The sequence below is a fragment of the Notechis scutatus genome, chromosome 2 (assembly GCF_049901735.1).
Source record: "Notechis scutatus isolate UNSWTSFEM ecotype Mainland chromosome 2, rNotScu1.2, whole genome shotgun sequence".
Classification (NCBI taxonomy): Eukaryota; Metazoa; Chordata; class Lepidosauria; order Squamata; family Elapidae; genus Notechis; species Notechis scutatus.
Window position 1 is genome coordinate 149477363 of NC_142010.1, and position 22550 is coordinate 149499912.

Genomic DNA, 22550 nt, shown 5'->3' on the forward strand with positions numbered 1-22550 from the left:
GAATCTGCCCCTGAACAAATAACAATTGAGCAAGAGAAGTTGCAGCTATCTTGGTTTATTACCCAGTATTCTGCAATACCATATACATTAAATCTCTACCTGAAGCCTCCAAATATACTTATCACATTTTTTTTCTCTTGCTGCATACCAGGAAATGGAAGCAGACACTATTCCATGCTTCAGCTCTTCACAAGGTTTCTAAAACTCTTTCCTGATCAGACTGCTGATCATTGTTTTTCAGTGCTGTCAGTATCTTTTACCATTTAAACCAAGCACAGCTTCACAACTTTAGCACACCATGCACAATAAGTGGTCCTTGGCCACCAATTCATAGTGATAAACAGAATGTCTCTGGGCACTGCCGTCCCATAGGACTGTACTCCAGAGTGGACTGATAGAGCTCAATCTGGCCTGGACATCTGGGTCAACTTGAGGTCCTGTGACATCAGCTGTTCCTCAACATCCTGAAGTGCCCAGTGGTGAGAGACCAATTCCAAGGCTTCCCACTCAGCCTGAAAGAAAAGAAAGGGTTTGTTGGTAATTTGCGAATCCATGCTTTAACTCTCAAGTACTATTAAATCCACCAATGCACTACCAACTACGAGAGTGGCAGAATCAAAGCCCAGGCTTCAAATTAAATGACTTTCACTAGACTGTTTTCACATTAAGAAAATATGGACATCTTGGAAGATTTTTTAAAAATAAATAAATAAAAGGTGAGTGGGAAGAGTGCCCAATTATTCAGAAAAAAGGGGGGAAAGTTTTAAACTGCTGTATCTGGAAGCATCTGTGTCTGTTGTGTGCGTAACACCACCCATTTGCCACCTACTGAAAGTGTTTTGTGATAGCCTGCCTTGGAAGGCATTTTATGAAGATGCTCGTGCTTTCAAAATTCCGTCTGCCCACTTCCTGAAAAAAATTACCTGTTCCTATTATATATTAATCCAACTGTTTTGTTTCAATATGAAATAAGTTTGTTTTCCCATCCATTTCCTGACAGAGCGTATCCCGACCTAAACGAAATTTTGACAATCATAATGAAACTGAAGTTCACACAGTGAACTGAAAACCCATGATCCTCTACAACTTTTATAAGAAGCCCGGTCAATACATAGATAATGTTGAGGGATCCTTGGGAGTTGCAGTTTGCTAATAGCTGAAGGGCCCTTGGTTCCCTGCACCTGTCTTATGCTTTTCAGTAGAATTATTCAGTAGAATAAAGAACCTTACTTTGAAGGCCTTGTTGGGATCTGGTGGAGCAGGGATATCTGAGCCCATGAGCTGAACTTCAAGCAATAGCTGACTTGGCTCTGCGGTGAAGGAAAGAAAGGTAAGTGCGAATACTGTATGAGAATGAAAACCCATTTAGGCTAATTGGTAAGCTATTCTGCCAGAGGCAGCATGGAAACTAACATCAAGACGCTCAGCAGTCCACATTTTATTAAGTATAAGGTCTCTATAGGAGAGTTACTAAATTTATTAAGAGAGCATGAGAAGCGGGAGGAGCATATGGAAACACTAATTGCCTAGTGAGATTTACTTTATGAAGATGTGTGTATCTTGAATCTCAGACTGTAGAATATTAGAAAGGATTCCCCCACTATAGCAGACTGATATGGCTACCCTTGAAATTATTTCCCTGTAATTATAAGGACAAACCAATTATAAAGTGCACATTCATAACTAGATAAGATGTACTCTTAAAAAAATTAGAATGAAGATACTACTGAATGATGGCTGGATATTTTATTTTGGGAAAAGAATCCGTCAAAACAATATTGAGATATTGAATCAATCTTGAAAAGGTAATAGGGACTAAAGTTGAAATAAAACTTTTTTATTTTCGTATGCTGCATTCATAAGATGGTTTACTTAACCCAAAATTGCTAGATTCCCATGAGGCACTGATAAGGTAACCATGCAAACTAAATTCATACCACATGCTAAGCTAAAATGTGGTTGGCTAGTTTGTGATTCAGTGGCTCAAGTGAGCTTTTATTACACCACAAAGGAAGGTGGCAGATGCTGTTCTGCAAATAGGTCTTGTAGGAGGCGCAGCATCCTATTTCTGTAACCATTTACAAAGTTAGATCTGAAAGCCAGATCTGACAATTTGTAAGTTAGAAACAATTCAAACTCCATTTAAGGCTATATTGTCCCCTCTAGCACTCTCATCACTCAACTCTACTGTTTACGGAATGTTTTCTTCCTGTTTTCAACGTAATGTTGGAGTTGGAAGCATTGTGTCCTGGTTTCTAAGGTTATCTTGCTCACTTGAAAGACTATACTAAGCCAATACTTTGAACAATTTCTCACCAGGGTCCTCTCTCAGAACGTGTTTGTATATTTTTCGGAGTCCAAAGACATTGAGGAAATACCAGGAGGCCGAACTCACCCTAGGAAAAACAATTTTCAGTAACTATCCTGTGAACAGCCTTCTTGCTCACCAGTCCTGTACCAATGTCCTCTTCCCATCCTGCCACCCAAAGGACTGGCTAGACCTGGGGCACATGGCGGCTTACCACGAGGGATCCATGGAAGGCAGGTTAATTCCACGCTGCAACATGGGCTTGAATCGCAGGGTCAGGGGGAAGGGAACCTTAGCTAGAAGGTTGGGAGGGAGAGTGATTAGAGTTGCCTCTCCCTCCAAATTCTACTCTCACCACTCAAGCCCCAGCTCCCCAATATTTCCAAATTGCTGTTCCTTGTTGCTATAGATAGGACACCAGATCAGATGAAAATCTCCACTAAAACTGCTGGTATTCCAAACCTGGCCATTATGTTGCTACAGTGGTGATGTTGCATTCTCTTTCCTGTATTATAAATTAACATGGGGAGGTATATGGCTAACCTAAAATTCAAGGTAGAAGTAAGCAAAGTAAAACTCCTGGTTCATGGTTCAGATGCTATAGAAGCAATTCCCAGACTCTGCTTTTGAGATGCGCTGAACTGGCTTGCTGTCTGAATGGTCCTGGAATTGGGGTCTCAGCATATCTGGAGGGCAGCAAGCAACCAATCACCCCCATTTCTACATTTGTAACAGAATATAAAATGAGGTGTACCTCATGGACCAGCTAAACTAAGGATTGTAAACCACATTGTACACTGGCAGAGTTATTGGCTGCTATTTAGTACATTAGCAGAGTCGTCTTGCTCCCCTCACCAGTTTCACTATTAAAATAGTTCTATTTCAATAATTCTTTAAATATTGCAGGCTGTAATAATTTTACTCCATATTCACAACCCTGGAGGTCAAAGGAGACATTGAATAATATCAAATATCAAATAAATAGGAAGCTAAACACAAAATGCTTTGTCACCTCCCCTCAATGATTCCCCTCGACTCACTAGCCACAAAGCCAGAGAAGGCCCAGTTGATCCAGCCTCCAATGAGAATCATAGGCAGAACATCGATAAGGTTTCCCTTCATCATCTCTGTAACCATTGTGGGATCTAAAGGAAAGGAAAGGAAGTGTTAGAGCCCTAACTATGCAGTATATAACATGTTTTAACAGTACAGAAAAACTGCAGAATATTTAAGGCATATTAAAGTGAGCCTCCAACTCAACTTTCACTCAGGCCTATTTTTAAAGTTTTGATCTGCAGTAGTTGCGTTTAGGTAATCCCTACTGTATGTAAATATTACAATACAGGGGTGGGGGTGGCAATTTTAAACCATGGTAACCAAGAAAAGTATTTTGGTGCCCCACAGAGCTCTCTTCTGCTTCCCAGGATTGGAAGAATCTGATCAAACACAAATGTATTTAATCAGCCTAATACACAGCACTGAAGTCTGCTAGTTGCAGAGTATGGGCTATGTTGGCAAACAGTTAAGCCCGAGTCCTACACTAAAACACTTATCTTAGTTGACAGATTAGAAATTCTTTTAGGGCACAGATTCTGAGGTTGACATTTAATAGCTAGAGCATTGGCAAAAATTAAAATTAGTGTTGTCTACTTAAAATTGAATGCTGTAGTTAATTTGATTGCTGTCATGTACTTAACAACCTACGATAGAGGATTTAGAGAGGTGATTGAATCTACACTGAAGATTTCTAAAAGCTTATGTGTCTCTGCCTTGAGAGAAATACACTGCCTGGAGCCTCCAGGCCTATTATGAGGTGGCTACCAATTTGGCAATGCCCTTCCTCCCTTTTCCAGTTGATGCTAATGCAAGACAAAAATGATCCAATGAAGCAGCGATCTGTTTACATTCCCAGGCATTTCAGACGGTTCCCCTCCAATAAGATCGAGAAGAAGGACTGAGGAAAGACGACAAAGCTTAGTTGAAGGATAAAGAAAGCAGATCAATGGCAGAACAATGGAGGGAATGTGCAGGGGATAGCATAAAGCAGAAAGTGGCCATGGGTTTTTTTTTTTGTATGTACTGTATAGGACAGGGGTGTCAAGCTTGTATCGTCATGCGACATCGCAACTTCCCCACACCTTTGCTAAACCAGATGTGGGCATGGCCAGTGCGTGACGTATCTGGCCTGCAGACCACGAGTTTGACAGCCCTGGTATAGTAGAAGGCAAGTTTGAGACTGCATCCCAATAAGGCTAAGAAAACCATCTGCTAGAGCTGCCCTTGAAAGCTGCTGTCACTCAAGATGACAGGACAGAGTCAAAGATGGAATAGATTTGCTCCCTGCTCTGAATCTTGTCTTCTATCAGAACTTCATTTCTTTTTGCAGGGATAATCTGCAAAACCTTAGCCTAATTTAGTAATACATAATTTAATGATTACATTGCAAAGAATATGTATGACTTGAACATGTATGAGCAAATGGCTTGAGAAGAGGAAGACCATGTTTGAACTATGGTTGGAGGATCCTCCATTAGATGGAAAAAGAATGAAATTTTTAAAAAGGCAATTGTAAAGCAGTGAGGTTATGGTGGAGGCAAGGATATTGAATGCTTTAGTGTCAGCTAGATTTACCATCTCATATCTTAGTCCTTCAGCATACTATTTTGTACTATTTTTCTGTGTTATCACTGTGCTTCCCTCAAAAGGGAAAGGGTGATGGGTGTGTCTATCCAAAAGGACCTTAAATATATAATCCTATCAGTAGTATGGTAAAAGAGACTCAGTATGATTTCTGTATTAGGAATGGGTGCAGGAAGCAAACTGGAAGCAGAGCAATTTTCCTGTTTACCTACTGAATGAAAAGCAAAGAGAAATCTGAATCAACTATTCACTAGATTTCTCATTCTCTAAGTCATGGCAAAATTAGTGTTGGAAGGATGGAAGGCTAATAGAGAATACACACTCAAATGGATGTCCCTACAAATCATGGAGTGTAATACTTGTGAACTTTCTTGACAGTCTTCTGCCACACACAAATATTTTCCATAACAGAATCTACCAGAGATTCTTTAGGGAACATTGTTTAATGCCCCCCCCCCCCCTTATGGGGGAGCCTTGGCTGGTTTACGTAACAGTGACAATAGCAAGAAGGGTGGTAATACAGCTTGTGTAAACTGGCAGCTCTATTTTGAGAAAGCTTCAATAATAGCCATATACATCAGCTGGTTGGGGAATTCTGAGAGCGGAAGTCCACATATCTTAAAGTTGCCAAGTTTGAAAAACACTGATATACATCAAAATCCTTACAGCTGATGCCCAAAACTGAGACTTTCTACAGATTACAATCTTTTTAACTAGGGCAAAAAAATGACAAAAACTAGCTTTAGTCCACTTAAGGTGCCATTGTTACCACCCCTGAGTACAAACTAGTCATCCTTGTTACCTGTCAGTGGGTTTCGGGACTGCAGTTTGCGTTTAGTTTTGCGAAAGAAGCCATTCTCTGAATTATTGAAGTAATGCTTGCGCATAAGAAAACCCTGGAAAAAATAAAGGTGACAAAGTTAAGGTGAAATTTGGGCTATTCAGAAAAGAAAAATACATATACCGTATATACTCGAGTATAAGTCGACCGAATATAAGCCGAGGCACCTAATTTTACACAAAAAACTGGGAAAACTTATTGACTCGAGTATAAGCCGAGGTGGGAAATGCAGCAGCTACTGGTAAATTTCAAAAATAAAAATAATTAATTTGGGAAAGCGATCTCACTATCATGAAAGGTTTAATTGATTCACTAACCCAAAAGAAGAAGATCTTGATGACAGCGGGAGGCAGGAGTCACTCTCTTCCCCTCCCTCGGAGGCCCCTGAGTCAGGAGTCACTACCGCCGGCGCGGCCCCAGTCCCGCCGCCTCGGGAAGGGAAGGCAAAGCGCTTTTGCCTTTCCCTTCCCGGCTGAGGCTGTTGGGAGTCGCTGCCGCCGGAGGCCGCGACTCCACACCATTTTTTTTTCAGAGGGAATCTGACTTGAGTATAAGCCGAGGGTTTTTTCAGCACAAAAAAATGGGCTGAAAAACTAGGCTTATACTCGAGTATATACAGTAGTTTATGTTGATAATCTCCTTTTTGGGTGCTTGCAGTACCTCTCTGGCATTCTATTTGAAATCTTTAGCATACCTTACTTATGGGTAGAGCACTATTGTAGGTTTGCCTTCACCTAGTCTCTTAAAGTTCAATCCTATCCATTTAGATGTAGAAAGCCAGCACACTGACCAACCAGCTCTAATTTCAGATAAGCACAAAAGTTCATACTGACTGTAGTGCCATATTATGATGAATGTCATTTTGATTTGGGGCAGGTGGATGGGGAGATGCATAGGCAAAGGCCAAATACTAATACAGATAGGCTGATTAAAATAATAGTATTACCAGAGCAATTTACAAAACAAGAACAACCTTAAATAAAACCAGCAATAAGTCCAAGAATTCTAGAATCCTGGAAAACAGTAACAATATATAAGTTAAAATAAAGTTCATTGAAAAAAAATCATCCAAAAACAGTCTTGGTCCAGTTGTTATCCAAGAGAACCTGAGGTAAGTATCACAAAACAACAACAAAATCCACTTTGGTTATTTTTGTTAGTTCATTTTGCATCCTTAGCAAAGTTTTGGTTTTGATAGAAACAAGCACATGCAGCTTGAAATGCTGGGAAATATCTCCATGCCAAGAAGCTTCTGATGGGTATCTGCCAAAATCTGTCTGAGGAATAGGGGTGTTCAAGAAGAGGCTGACTTCATTCTCTCACCTGATGAGTTAGAAACCGTCCATTTTCTCTCAAGAGGCGGCTGCGAGTCAAAATTTGCCTGACAGATAGAGCACCCAGTTCAGTTATAATACTAATAGAATTTGTTAGCCCAAGAGATTATCTGATGTGCAAATCCAGATGTATCATTAAACCACTGTGTTCCCTACACAATCCACCACCTGTATACAGTTGTTTAAGGCAGCATTTTAAAGGCACTGATGAAGTAGTCTATGAAATTTAGTCATAATTGGTCCCTTAGAATCCCATGCAATATTATAGACCATGGGTGTCAAACTCATGGCGTCACGTTGCCGTCATGTGACATTTTTCCCATCTGGCCCACGGGCCACTAGTTTGACACCCCTGTTATAGACATTGTAGGAGAAAAGCTTTGTTGATATCAATAATGAGAAATTTTAATGTGATTGTTTTAAAAGGTGCTACCAGACTCCTTGATTTTTGCAGTATTATGGGAATTGTTGCATGATTCCTACTGTCACTTCCCCCAATATATTTTTGCAACTGTTAGTTGACATGGTTCAAATGTCTTTAACATGACACTGGAAAATAGGCAATTAAAATACAGGGTTGGTATGCAAGTCTTCTTTGCCTCCAGTATTCCTCATAATCAGCAAAATAACTCTACTCAAGAAGTATATTTTACAATTTCATATAGTTGTCATTATGAAGTCAGCATCCTATGCCTTTATATGGGATATTATTGGAAGCCACTTGGGGAACCAAAGAGTTGCATCATGGAGACATGGTATTAAACAATGGGCTTGCCTTGGGTCTTCAGAATAGCATAAGATATAGCTGAAAATATTTACATGCTTCCGTTAGTGTTTCTGAAACTTTTCAAAATATTTCAAAAGAAATATCCTCAAATATTTGTATAGGGAGTGTTTCTTTAAAAAGGGGGAAGGGAAATGCAAAGAATATTGAAATAAAAATATGTTCATATTCTTCATTTTCTCTTATATTTAATGCACCAATTATAAATGTACAAGCTTGTATTTTTTTTCTACATCTGAAATGAGAACTTTAAAAAAAAAAACAATGAGCATAATGCTCTTGATGTTTGACCTTGATTGTACCCTGTTGAAAATCCACTTTTCACAAAGACACCATGAAGAAATAGGCAGTATGCTCTTTAGTGCTTTTGGAAGACAGTTTACGAAATACAGGTTTACAGTGTTATCTTGAAGTTTACCATTTGCTCACTCTTAGCTAAGAACCATCAAAAAGAAAAAGGCTGTTGCTCCCTAATGTAAACATGGATTTTTTAATGTCTCTTTTCAACTCTTCATCCTTTTTTTCAGGAAATATGAAAAATATCCTTGTTTCAGACTGAGATTAAAAGGGGGGGCAGGCTGTTGTGCTGCTGGTGGGTATTTTGATTTTATATTATTACTAGATTTATATTAAACTGAGTTAGGCTTTGAGTACAGGTAGTCCTTGACTTACTATCACAATTGAGCCCAAAGTTTTCTGTTGTTAAGTGAGACATTTGTTAAGTGAGTTCTGTCCTGTTTACAACCTTTCTTGCCATAGTTGTTACATCAATCATTGCAGTTGATAAGTTAGTAACCCGGTTGTTAAGTGAATGTGGCTTCCCCATTGACTTGGCTTGTCAAAAGGTAGCAAAAAGTGACCACATGACCTTGGGGCACAGATAACAGATAATCAGAGTTGGAAGGGACCTTGTAGGTCATCTAGTCCAGGGGTCCCCAACCACGGTCCATGGACCGGTGCGGTCCGCGGAACAAGTCCTACCGGGCCGCTGGTTTGCTGGCGCCGCCATCTTTTTGATGAAAAAGTGCTTCCGGTGAGCTTTTCCGGGTAGAAAGCTCACGGAAGCACTTTTCATCAAAAAGATGGCGCAACCTCCGGTGAGCTTTTCCGGGTGAAAGCCATTTCTGCAGAAAAGCTCACGGGCGCTGGCGCCTCATCTTTTTGATGAAAAAGTGCTTCCGGTGAAGTCACCAGAAGCACTTTTTCATAAAAAAAGATGGCGGCGCCCAGCTGATGCCGGTACTGGGCGCGCCATAAAAAGGTTGGGGATACCGGGCCGCGGCATAAGAAAGGTTGGGGATCACTGATCTAGTCCAACCCCCTGCCCAAGCGGGAGACCCTGCACCATTTCTGACAAATGGCTGTCCAATCTCTTCTTGAAAGTCTCAAGTGATGGCGCTCCCACAACTTCCGAGGGCAAGCTATTCCATTGGTTGATTGTTCTCACTGTCAGAAAGTTTCTCCTTGTTTCCAGGTTAAATCTCTCCTTGTTCAGTTTCCATCCATTATTCCTTGTCTGGCCTTCAGGTGCTTTAGAAAATAGCTTGACCCCTTTCTCTCTCTGGCAGCCCCTCAAATATTGGAACAACACTGCTATCATGTCTCCCCTGGTCCTTCTCTTCACTAGACTAGCCAAGCCCAGTTCCTGTAACCGTTCTTCATATGTTTTAGTCTCCAGTCCCCTAATCATCCTGGTTGCTATGGTCATAAGTATGAACCCGCTGCCAAGCCTCTGGATTTTGATCACATGATCATGGGGATGCTACAAAGGTTGTAAACGGAAAAGTGGTCATAAGTCACTTTTTCTGTGCCTTGTAACTTTGAATGGTTCCTAAATGAATTGTTGTAAGTTGAGGACTACCTGTAGTTAACCAGTTTTGGTTTTTATTTTTGGCATTCTGGCTGGGGAATTCTGGGACTTGAAGTCCACACCTCTGAAAGTTGCCCACTTTGGGGGGGAAAAAACGGCCAAGAGAAAAGTAGTAACCCCGCCAAGAATTGGCAGATAATTCTTGGCGGTGTTGCCACTTCTCTCTTGCCCGGTTGTTTTCAAACTGGGCAACTTTCAGACGTGTGGACTTCAAGTCCCAGAATTCCCTAGGCCATAATGCCAAAAGTGCGACAGAGTCCTCGGATTTTCAACCGTTCCAGCGGGCTCGCGCATCTCGCCTCTCTCCCCGTCCTTTTAAGCCCTTTGGAACGTCGGCGCGTCCTTCGCAGCCCTCCCCGCGACTCACGTGTCTTGCCGTTGCTCAGGCCAGGCCGGCTCGCGCTCGCCGCGCAGCAACTTCGCCACGCGCAGGCGCAGAATCCCCACAGCCAGCGCGATCCAGGCCACGGGCAGCAAAATCCAGAAGCGAATGGAAGGGTCCAGCCGCAGATCTGGCACCGTCATCGCGAGAGAGAGAGAGAGAGAGACCGCGGAATCAAAGAAAGAGACGCCTGTATCTTTGAGCCGAGCCGGGCAGCAACGAGATGACGGCGGCGGGAGCGCCTACCAACCGGAAGTGCCGTTCACTTCCTGTATCATGTTTATGTACCTTACCGTCTCGGGAGCCCAAATGAGACCTGGAGAGAGAGACTCGGGTAAAAGAGGAATGGCCGCCCTCACGTTGCTATCAAAAACGATAGTGATTCCCTTCCCCCAAAAAAAAAACCATGGCAACAGGATAGTTGCCCTTAATTGGTGCCCCTCTCCTTATTCCCAGTCTCTATTGGAAACTAAACGCCGTCACATCTGGAAGTTCACCAGGTCGGACGAGGCTGCCCCATGATTAAACAGTGGGAAAATAAAACCACTTGATCTCTCCTCAGACGCCTCCGCTCTTAGAGCAGGAAAAGAAGAGCGTTGCTTTAATTTTTCTGTCCCGGGCAACTCTTGGCCCCCACATTTGGCGGCTTTCACTGGACGGGGGAGGGCAAAAGTTGCTCCCTTCTTTTAACTCCCTTCCTTTCTGAAGTGCTTGGAAGCGAGCCTGAGTCCGAGAGAGACTTAACCTCGCTTTTAAAGTACGACCTGTGCTGCTTTGTAAATCGCAGGCTTGGCCTCTTCTGAGTTTTCGAGAAAGGACTAGGAATTCTACCTTGACCTTATTGTACCTGAATGTGTATTTCTGGGTTGGCCTGGTTTACGTGGGGGTAAATATTCCAATTACATAATTATAAAAACTGCCGGAAGAGGGAAAATGATGGGGAGAAAAATGGGGTGTATTTGCCTACAAAATATCGTTTGCAAAAGCAGGTTGGGTGGACTACCTTTTCAAAATCCGTTTTTTTTTCTTTCCCACTTGTAGATATTATTTGTTCCAATTAACTTTTTATTATTTTCTCCTCCAGGATCTGTTTACTAATATTTTTTGTGGAAGTCTTAAGGTGATGCTTAGTGAACAGCAGCTACAAGAGAAGGTGCTTCAGTATGAAGAATTTATCAGTGATGTTTTGCAGAGAGACCTTAAGTGAGTGATTTTAAAAAAATATTTTCCAAGTCCTCCTTTTACTTACCTCATTGCAGTTAACCTGTTGTGTGTCATTAGGTCTCTTAGTCATTGATAAGGATATTTCAGACATTGATATTTCCCTACAGGAAAGTATTGGAGCAGCGAGATGAAATTTATGAAAAGATTGCTCAGTATTTGCAACTCAAGAACGTTATTGAACGTTTACAGGTAATTCAAAAATCTTGCCAATTACTTTGGAAAGCTTTATGAAATATACTGTTTATCTACTTTGCAATCATGTGATGTAGTCCTCTGTTGTAGTAGATACTACTAGATGAAAATTAAGAGCTGCTCTGCCCCAGGTAAATTGGTTATTTTCTTTTAGGAAACAGGAAGCCAGGAGCTGAAAACTCAAGTGGATCTAGGCTGCCATTTTTATGTCAATGCAGAAGTGTGAGTAGCTCACTGATCTTCCATGTATCCAATGTAATACAACTTTCTGGCCTTTTATGTTTTTATATGTACTGCAACTTTTGAGAAATTCAGTTAAAATACTACTGGTATTTTTATAACTTTCATAAGACACCAACTGGTAAAATCGTAAAAGTTGAAGTGAGACAGAGGGCTATTTAGTATAATTCTTTCTTGTAAGAGTATCTACTAGCACTTAAGTTTGTTGCAGTGGCAGTCAAATCAATTGTAACAGTTTATTCACTGATTATTTAACTTTCTTCATGATTGAGAATAAGATGGCACTCCTTCAATGACAGCCAATCATACAAATGTTAAAGTCTGAAGGATTTAATTAAGATAAATAGAAATAATATTTTTGTAGTGAGATTATATATACAAAGCACTTTGAAATTTATATCTGATTATTATTGGTAATGAATATTCTTCATAAAACTAATTTGATCTACCTGTGTGTGAGTGATAAGTTTGAAGGATTTTGGATAATGAGTACCTCGAAGAGGATAAACAAATTACATGCTGGATTAATAATTATCTGGACTGGCATCTTGTTTTCCACAGCGATTGACTATGAAAATGAAAATAACATAAACACTATAGTTTCTTGTATTATTCGTCCGTGGCAACTGATATGATTTTATTTATAACCAAAAGGCCCAAAAGGAAATTAGAAATAAATCTAATTTGGAATTAGATAAAACAATGTAATAAATAAAATATTTAATAACTTACATAATATACTTAACACTCCAACTCATTGTTAATTTAGTGACCATTCAAAGTTACAGTGGGAATGAAAACACTGACTTAGAGCCATTTTTCACAGTTACGACCTTTGCTACTTCCCCATGCTTGGCAACTGGTTCATACTTATGACTGTTGCTGTGTCCCAAGTTCATGTGATCACTTATTGCAGCCTTTTGACAAGCAAAATCAATGAAGCCAGATTGACTTAACAACCGTGTTACTAACTTATCAACTGCAGTGATTCATTTAACAACTGTGGCAAAGAAGGTTGTAAAATGGGGCAAAACTCATTTAACAAATGTCTCAATACAAACTTTGGGCTCAGTTGTAGTTGTAAATTAAGGACTGTTTGTACTCAGAAATATCTTGTTATGGTTTGGATTTTAAAATAGGCCAGATAAGTTCCTGCCAAAGATTCTTAAAAATATTTACAATAGAATACTTATGAGATTTTTTTTTTGAACAAATTTTATTAATTTTTTTAAAAAACATACACAAGCAAACAAAACATAGGATGTAGTAACATAAAATATCTTTTTCTAAAAAAAACACATAGAATGTCTTATTTAAAAACAAGATAATTCCAAATTATCACATTTCTATACAAACACAATTTAATATATATATCTTATCTGTTCAATTTCATATCCTTTCCCAACTTCTCTTTACTGCTCCCTTTCCTTCTGTTTAATTGTATTTCTTTTGCCTTAAATTATATATATTCATTATATATAGTTTCATTAATTCTCTTCTCTTCTTCTTATACTTATGAGATTTTTATAATGGTCATAATTAATCCTTGATAGTTTGTCTTCACAGGTTTATCTATTTCCTACTGAAAACTGTTTTTTCTGTCTAGAGACTCCTACCATTGGATGCCCCTATACTAGTATCATATAGCTTGATTTATAATATTATAACAGAATGAGTCTATACATTTTCTCATGGTCCAATCTTTTATTCTTAACCTGAAACACTTCTCAAAAGGTTGAAATACATTGTTAAAAAAAATCAGAAAATTAAAATTCTGTTCTTTAAATGTAAGGAAAAAATAGAACAATAGGGTTTCCAAGTTAAAATTTTGAAAGTAACCTCTGCTAAGTTCTTGTAAAGGGTTTCCTGTTTGCTTAGGCTGTCATAGAATAGCTGTAAAAGCTGATCTTTATTTACAGAGCACCATTTATATACTGTGTGCTGTAATTTGCAGGCTAATCTCCAAAGAAAACATCCAGATCTTTTCTAAAGCCATAATTTTCATGTTGTATTGCATGAAAAAGCTCTCAGTGAAGTGTGAAAAATGATTTAATCAAAGATTCTTGTTGGATTAATGGGTAAATCTGCTGAGGAGATTGCTGCAATTTCTCTGTATGATTTGGACTTTTGGTTCTCCATCCTCTCAATCAGGAAACATGCTCAGAATGATGAGTCATGCACTCAGGCTATTCTTAGTGGTAAAACATTCTGGAGAAAACTCTTTGGGCTCCACAATAACATGTTTTAGATCCAGGTTTTTTTTTTAAAAAATAGATCCAGGGTTTTTAAAAAATACATACTGTACATATACATTTATTTATTAAATTTATATGCTGCCAATCTTGCTGTGTGAGGTGACTGCTAATTTAAGAAGCATTGTTTTTAACAAATTAGAAATGCATTAGAAATGAATAGATGGAACATTAAAAAAAAGGCATAGTCAGAAGAGACAGTGAAAGTCTTGTCTTTTCTCCTCGTTCCCCCCACCCCATCTGTCAGAATATGTGTTTGAAGAGAGTTAACTCTCTTAACCAAATTTCCCTATAAATAAATTAAAATTAAAATTTCATTTTTCATCCTGGGAAAATATGATATAAAAATGTTTTCAGCTTTTCCCTAAATGTTAGTGCTATGAAATCTACAAATTCATTACGAATGGATGCTGATGATTTGTGGATATTTTATCCCCAGATGAACCCATCCTTGGTTAAGAACAAAAGGTTGTGCATTGAAAGATAATGTGCAGAACAAGAGCCAAATTTAGGCTGCTTTCCCACTAGCTTTGCCCAGTATAAAGACAGGTGGCTGAGTGTGAAGTAACGCTTCTTTCTTTCCCCTTCCCAATAGCAGAGGGCCAAGGATAGTGTGAACACACATTAACTGTAAGCAGAAAGAGATTGTGTTTGCCAAACAAAAACACAAAATCTTTCTGGCATCCAGAAAGATTTTTTATGTGGAAGTTTCTGCATAAGAATGAAAAATATTTAATAAAGATAGGTAATTGTTGATGAAAAAGATAATTTCTCAGGACTTAAAAAATGATTAAGCATAAATAGTCTTTAAAATATGTGAACGCTATTTCCAAGCTTACAAGTAGTCCTCGACTTAACAATTGGGACAGGAATTTCTATCAGAGCAGATCTTAGAGTGAGCCATCGTGTCACCAGATCTGGGTTTACATTTATATTTACTTATTTTAGTTAAAAATAAAATACCATTTTTGTTAAGCAAATCCAGCTTCTTCAATTGACTTTTTTGTCAGAAACCAGCTGGGAAGATCACAAATTGATCGTGTGACAGTCACTGTGAGGACAAATTGTAAATCACTTTTTCCAAGGCTATCATAACTTTGAACCATCATTAAATGATAGTAAGCCAAAGATTACTTATAATTGCTATTTTCAAATATAACCCATACACATGAACATGTTTCTCTCCTTCCACACGATGTGGGAATATGGAACTACCCTGGGAAGGGGAGAGGAAAGAAATAAAATAAAAATTGGATAGAAATAAAGACAAGGGGAAGAAGTAGCTAGGAAGAACAGAAAAGAAATAAACCCTGTTGAAACGTTACAAAAATCCTTCCATTTCCTACTATCCAGTCAGAGCTGAAGAAGCTTCTTGGATGAGAAGTTAATACGTCTTCAAAGAAAAACAGTTCAGTTGCCTCTTGAAAAAGCACCTTTGGGAGTACAAAAAGGACTAAATTCACCAGGCAGATTGTTATTGCACTCTATTGTATGTCTTGCCTATTCTTTTCTTTTCAACTGTTTCTTCTTTTATCATCCATGAATGTTGAGGCACCCTTAAAAGGTATTAGTAGTTTAATGGACAGCATGGTGCTCTCTTTCTATGTTATCCTACAGTGATACAAATGTAATATATTGGAAAGCTAACTTTACATATATATATATGTATGGGGGTAGGGAAGTACAACAGTTTATAGAAAACAGTGTAGAAAGTCAACTCTTCATTTTGTGTTCCTGCTCTTAGATTTTTTTTCCTCTTATAGGAAAAAAGTAACCCATCTCATCTATTTTGTTACTTTCGGTTATACTGCTGTCACCCAAATATTTCAAAACTGGAAAAAGAAACACTGGATGCACAGCAGGGTTAGTATTTAGCTGGGTTTGACTAATCCAAAAGATCCTAATAAGGAAACAGATCTGGATAGTATTTGGATAGGAGACAACCAGGAAATCCTGGATCTGGAAGCTAGATAGGGAAGCTTGAAAAAAGTCCCAGATAAAGAAAGTGGCAAACCATTTTCATTTTGCTTCCAACAGAGCTAATATTCATGTAGTTACCAAGAGGTTGATCTCAACTGAAGGAAATATTTACTGTATTACATTGTATGCTAAGTATAATCGATTTTTCTTGGTTCATTAACTAATTTTAGTATATTCTACCTCAACATGGTATATTTTACGTTTCAAATCTTCCTAGTGTCTGCCCATTTACCTTTCATGAAGAAAATAGGAAGAGATGGCTCATTTTCTTTGAGATATATTTGCAGTTTTTTTAATAATATAAATTGTGATTGGATTCACATAACATGCAACCATGGTTTTCTTAGCCTTTATTAGAGAAATCATAAATGGCTAGATTTGTACAATTCAAAATGAAACAAACTCATGTAATTTAGCAGAACATGTGACCTGAGCTTTTATACTCTCCTCAGCAGACAGAATCCCAGTTGTTATTTCTGTTATCTCTGTGGATACATTAAATGCCAATTGTATTCAGTTTCCTTTTCCTGCCTATAGGCCTGATACATCAACCATATTTGTAGCTCTGGGTTATGGATTCTTTGTGGAGCTGACTCTACCAGAGGCTCTAACTTTCATTGAGAAGAAGACAAAGTTGCTTAATGAGTGAGTAGAAGAATTTAGCCTTTATATTTTCTATTCTCACCTTATTACTGAAAGATGCTTTGCTCTGTTGTGTTCTATTTGGTAAAACCTGGAGTTAGTATCCTCTAGCTGTTATTTAGTAGCATATTTACTGGCTGCTATAAGCAGAACAAGCTTCTTGAATGTATGTACAAGATGAGACTAGATTATAGTATAACCAATTTCTTAAATAAATATTTGATTCAGTAGATCCACGTATTCTTTTAGAGAATGTACATATTACTGACTTAACATGGTTAATAGTCACTCTGGCATAGAAAAATCTGCAATTTGTATTGTTGTGCATGAGGCTAAGGAATATGACAATCATCGGCCATCCCAAAACTACATTCACAGGGTTTGGAAAGAATGTCATCTCATGTAAATTAATGTAAATAGTGCATCTTTATCACGTTGGTATAAATTTCATGCAGCTATATCATTAGTCATTGCTACAACTTTATAAAAAAAGTATTGTATTTATAAAGTGAGATTGAAAGGACAAGGAGGCTGCAAATGTATGATTAAAAGCAAGATTGGCTCCTAAACTGGTTTTCAGTGCAGTTTCTGAATCTGGAACTTATGGAGTATAATTTTGCTAATTGGAATATATCCTTAAATACTAGCCATTAGTGGGAATACTTTTTCTAAATTCTTTCCTCCTGTTCAGTCCATGCTTCCAGGCAGCTGGCTCACAAAATAACTTACAGTAATGCAATTATCCACTGCATTTAAAAAGTGTATTTCTATAAGTGTAAAGGCAATTTCCAACCACAGGTAATGGAAAATAGATCATTTGTGAAATAGGAATAGTAATTGAATTGTGATGATAACCAAACTAAATTAAAACTAAACCACAATTAAAATGACTTCTTGGCAGTGTAGAGTTGGAAATGGGCAATGAAGTGACATCAATAACTTGGATACTTTTGAAAATGGGAGTCAATTCTGTGAAGGATGAGCCTGAATTGTGAGCAACTACACTCTACATCATATCTGGACATGTCCTCTTTTTACTTTGATAGGCTCCAGCAAACTATAAAATATAAAACAATAAAATATTGAGCCAAGCAAGCATAGATGAAGTCTCTTGTGTAGAAACAAGGATGTCCTTTTCTTTTGTGCAGCTTAATCCATGTTTGTATTCAGTGGAGTTTAAACTTTGATGGGTTCATGTAGGATTGCATTCTTATTCATATTCAGATAAATTTTCCAGCATGCACTATAAAATTACAGGTCCTCCCTGTATGCCATATTATCTTCATCTATGGGCAGTCAAGAGCTGTTATGGTTTACCAGGCCAGCCCTTCCTTCTCTATTATCTCCTGTGGATTTTTTCTGTTTTTTAACAGGCTCAGTGAAACTCTTACTAAAGATTCTGCCAGAATAAAAGCCAATATCCGGATGGTTTTAGAGGTAATGGGATGTGGTCAGCAAAGTTTTTACTGTTGGGGGAGAAATGGGGGGGATGTGGCGGATGGCATTCATTCTTCTTGCAGGCAGAGAAAGAAATGATGGTGGGTTGGAACTAGACTTGAAGAAAAAAGAGTAATTGCACAGAATTAGCAAGAACTGCTCTTTCCTAGGCTCCTGTTCTATGACTGACTTCCCCAAACTGCAACGTTGGCAGATACGTTGGATAGCTATTTCCATCTTCCATAACTAGTGTGATCATGTACCATACAGGTTGAAGAGGTTAGGTACTTTGGTCCCACACCAGATCAAGAAAGCTCCTTTATGGAATAAAGAGGATTTTTTTTTTCTAATATAGTTTGGGATAGTGATTATGCTGTAAAAGAAAATTAAAGGAATCAATAGAGAACCTCATCTTCCTTTTCTTTCTGAAGGGATTACGTGAACTGCAAGGTTTCAAAGATCTGCCTGAGGAGAACAGAAGCGATGTTTTCCTCTAGGAATCCATCTTCTATGATTCACAAGGAGTAATTTTGGTTTTCTAGAAGAAAATTTGATTGTGGATTTTTTGCTGCAGTCGGGGCTGCATGCGTGAGGAGAAACTCTGGTGAATGAGAGACAGTGACATGAGGTAGTGATGGGGAAGAGCAGCTCCACTTTTAGTGAGGGAGTCTCTTTGAACTTGCTCCCATGTCTGATTCCAATTTTAGTGTTTCATTTTGAAAATAATTGTATTAATAAAAAAGATACTGTATTTGTACTGGACTCGTCTCTTATTTTCCTTCCATTCAGTATCTGTTCCATTCAGTTGTGCTCTAATTTTTTAAGAATAACCTCTGCTTTTACTTGTGCAAAGTTGATATCCTTCCTTTTTCTCCTTGTTTATTTTATGTTTATAAGCTTTATTCCTATCAAAATAAATCAAATATAAAAAAATAAAAATAAGATATATTTGTATGATTTATAGATTCTATGAACATTTTTGATAGAACTGAACAATCTTGGGATTGCGATTATTTATTGCTTTTTTGATAATGAAATTTTAACATAGAAGAGAGGACCTCCCTTTCAAAATGTAACTGCCATCAGTCATACACCTCAGTTGTATTCTTTCAAGTTAACATACTGGGGGGGAAAAACCAGTGCAATGCCCTTATACAAATCAGGGATACCACTGCACCTGGAATATTGTGAATACTTTTGCTTACTACATTGGATAAAGGATATGTCCAGGCTGGAAGTACAATGCCTCCAAATACTTCTTCCAGAAGAACAGGGTGGAGTGGTGAATGAGGGGCATGTCTCCATGTTCATCTTGCAAACATTCCAAAGGCTACTGGGAGAAACAAAAGAGCTGACAAAACTGGCCTTAACAGTATGCAGCAGAGCTACATCTTAAAAGGAATTTTTCCTGTCCTGATTATGAAATTCTGATTCCCATGTATAAATCAGAAACAAAGATAATTGGGAAGAAGTGATGAAGTGCGGCTGAATTACACTCTTCACCTGATTGAGTTAGCCCATTTTCTATGTGTACCTTCCCCTTTTCATCACAATTTTCAAAGCTCAATTTGACCAACATTAAATCATACGTTGTTCAAACAAGCTGGGTTATCCAATATGTTAAGCCCCACTCAGAAAACAAAATCTAATACAATAAAAATTATTGCCAAGCTTAACATGTGCAAATGAACCTGTTCTGTATTTAGCTGATCTGCTTAAGTGTAGTCTCTGAATAAACCCAGTAGATTGATCCAATTCCACTGAAGGATATGCAAAGTATTGTAAGTTTGGAGTGAACCTGGAGCTTGCATGGCTGTTACTGGTAGTTAAAGGTAAATAAGATGGAGAACTCTGTGAATACATGGTGGCTAAGGTGATAGGTGGGTTGGGAGGTATGCATTACTTAAATTCAAGAGAGGTAGTAGGAAGGCACTGAGAGCATTTGCATGTGGGCTACTCAACAAGGTAGATGTTAGCCCTTTGAAATAATCCATGAAGCACAGCAACGATTACTAGTTCTATATTTAAGATTACATTAACAGACTCTTACAAGTCTGAAATTATTTCTCTCCTTTGTTTTTACCCTCTGGAAAACCATGGTCTTTTCTGAAACATTTTCAATACCTCTCTGCTTCTGTGAACTGAGATACAATTTGCATGATGGTTATCTAGTCTGCAGCTTTTCCTCCTATCTCCCAAGGTAATTCTCATATATCATTACAATGGAAGAGGTAAATGGTACTAGCCTAATTCTGTTTCCCTCCTAAGACTCATGAATTTTTTCTTGGCCAAAATCTGGAACAAACTGATCTTGATTTTGCTATCTTGCACAGAGCAATAATTTTAGCTATGTCTGTGCCTCTATCGTTGACTTTTCAGTTCTTCACAATGGAAAACATGGATTTACTTCAAGCCTATTGCAAAGTGTGCTGTTCCTTCTCTCAGCAATCAAGTATATGCGATACGTACAAGGCCCAGAAAACAAACAAGGCCAGCATTCTGGAAGGCTGGAACTGGAGAAAAGAGAAATGGGGGACTGACAAAATGTATAAGAAAAATGCAGATAAGGAGGGAAAGGTAAAAAAATATATATATTCAGGAGTAAATTTCTCAAAACCATGCTTAGGAATCCCAGATAAGGGGCAATAATGATAATGGTTGGGGAATCAGAATAGAATCCCAAGTTCCTAAAAGTTGATTGGATGAAAGATTTTGCAAACACAAGTACACCAAATAATAATTCCCAAGATAGCTACTTAGAAGATGATTCTTTAAATGGCAATCCAGAGCCAACAATGCTGAAAATTGTGATAAATTTGTTTTAGGTTATGTAAAATCTCAAATTTAACTATTTTTGCATGCAAAATGCCTTTTTACTTCAACCTATATATTTGAATACAAAACACTAGTTGTTTCTGATTTTTATAAGAATTTGTAATGTCCTTTTTAAACCATGACTTTTTCTGAAATGGGATATAAAAACCAATTGTGTATCATGTTTACCAGTTTGCATTTGCATGCAAATTTATGTCAACATTTTAATGTTTTTTTATGTTTTAAATAATTTTAACCCCTCTGGAAATTCTATTGAAGAATCTGTAATAAATGCTGCACATATAAATAAAACCAATGGTATTAAACTGCTAAATTGAAAGCCTGTCTAGCTCAATAAGATTTAGGATGTACTGTGTATTGAATTCAGTGGCATAGCAAAGACAGCAACATCCTTTAATTTCTATTGAAAAGTAGGGTTTTCTGTTTGTTAGATCAGTATGAGATTATAGTTCACTGAACTCTGGTTAAAGCAATTTAAACATTTTACCTTAATAATCCTGACAAACACCCAAAACTTTGTTTATAATCACTGTGTTGTACTGATGAGCTGCTTCGGTGGTAAGTAGATTCCCTATGACTAATCGCAAAAATGAACTACGACCTTGCTGTTCCTCCTGATTCTGATGGCATTTGGGAAGACTAAAAATGTTTCCCCCTCATCTTATAAAATGTTGCCTCCTAACAGGCTAAAGGTCATCACCCCTCCTTCAGACCCTTTCCCGAACCAGTCTAAGCCCGGGAAATCTTCCTTTTAAAAAAGGCATGGAGTCTTTTGAAGGATCCTATCCTTCTGGGGCCAGAGGTTACCATGGCAGCGTCTTATTTCTCTCCCACCCACCTCTTTCTCTCCCCCCTCCCTCGCCTCCGCTGTCATGGTGGCTTTCCGTTGCCGTGGCAACCGCGGGGCAAGTAAGGATCAGGCGAAGGGGGCGAGAAGGTCGTGGGCTGCCTGCCACGAAGGCAAGATCTACCCCGCCGCAAGGTGGGCGGAGGGGAGGCGGTATCTGGCTGGAGAAGCGGAGGAGTGGACATTCCGCCTCCCCCCCCCCCCAAATATCAGTCCTGGGTCCTAACTTTCAAGCCCAGCTTTCTCCAAATAGGGGTCCCTCATGGCGTCTGGGAATGGTGGGAATGTCAGTCCTAACACAGCTGAAGGAGTTGCGTCCCTCTCCCCTGCGGACTTCCTCGTGCAAAGGTAAAGCCTAGATGTCCTGGAATCTCTCCTCCCCCAGTTGGCATCCAACAGGTCGAGAAGCCGGGGAGCGCCAGGATCTTCTCACTCCATCTTCAACCCAGGTAGTTCTGGCGCCGTCTCCAGCCCGCCGGTCCAGAGCGGTCAGCTCAGCCTGGGGATTCTCGGCTCTCCGGAGCCCCGCGCTTCAGGAAAGAACCCTCGGCCTCCTGGTTTCAATAGATCTCTTCGTCCTGAGCAGAGAGATCCAAAGCCGGAGATCCAGCCGCCCTCAATTTCTCCTGCCTCTCACTCCAGCAGGGATCGGGTTAACGCCAGTCTTCCGCGAGGTTCGGACGTGACCCGGGACTCTGCCTGGAGCGCTTCCACCCGCGGACACCGTGCAGCCCCGGGCAGA

The 22550-nt window shown here is 38.9% G+C and overlaps 2 protein-coding genes and 1 long non-coding RNA gene across 9 annotated transcripts; 1 reads left to right on the forward strand and 2 right to left on the reverse strand.

Annotated features, from left to right (window-relative positions):
- Positions 1 to 39: 39 nt before the first annotated feature.
- LOC113430318 (ER membrane protein complex subunit 3-like) lies at positions 40 to 10377 on the reverse strand. Its single transcript, XM_087956645.1, has 8 exons — positions 10145 to 10377; positions 7113 to 7170; positions 5751 to 5844; positions 3349 to 3453; positions 2523 to 2604; positions 2317 to 2396; positions 1231 to 1310; positions 40 to 512 (listed from the first exon to the last, which is right to left on the reverse strand). The coding sequence occupies exons 1-8, from the start codon at positions 10300 to 10302 to the stop codon at positions 402 to 404; spliced, it is 768 nt and encodes a 255-aa protein (XP_087812771.1). The 5' UTR covers positions 10303 to 10377; the 3' UTR covers positions 40 to 401.
- UXT (ubiquitously expressed prefoldin like chaperone) lies at positions 10373 to 18883 on the forward strand. Of its 7 annotated transcripts, none has more exons than XM_087956646.1 (7): positions 10373 to 10493; positions 11244 to 11362; positions 11491 to 11572; positions 11730 to 11797; positions 16585 to 16692; positions 18063 to 18126; positions 18558 to 18883. In XM_087956646.1, the coding sequence occupies exons 2-7, from the start codon at positions 11283 to 11285 to the stop codon at positions 18621 to 18623; spliced, it is 468 nt and encodes a 155-aa protein (XP_087812772.1). In that variant the 5' UTR covers positions 10373 to 10493; positions 11244 to 11282; the 3' UTR covers positions 18624 to 18883. The 7 variants fall into 7 exon arrangements, with proteins under 7 accessions (XP_087812772.1, XP_087812777.1, XP_087812779.1 ...); XM_087956650.1 differs by having other exon boundaries at positions 10466 to 10659; XM_087956647.1 differs by having other exon boundaries at positions 10468 to 11045.
- Positions 18619 to 22539, reverse strand: LOC148132319 (uncharacterized). Its single transcript, XR_015747837.1, has 2 exons — positions 22036 to 22539; positions 18619 to 19459 (listed from the first exon to the last, which is right to left on the reverse strand). It is a non-coding gene; the product is annotated as an uncharacterized LOC148132319 (long non-coding RNA).
- Between the last annotated feature and the right edge of the window lie 11 nt (positions 22540 to 22550).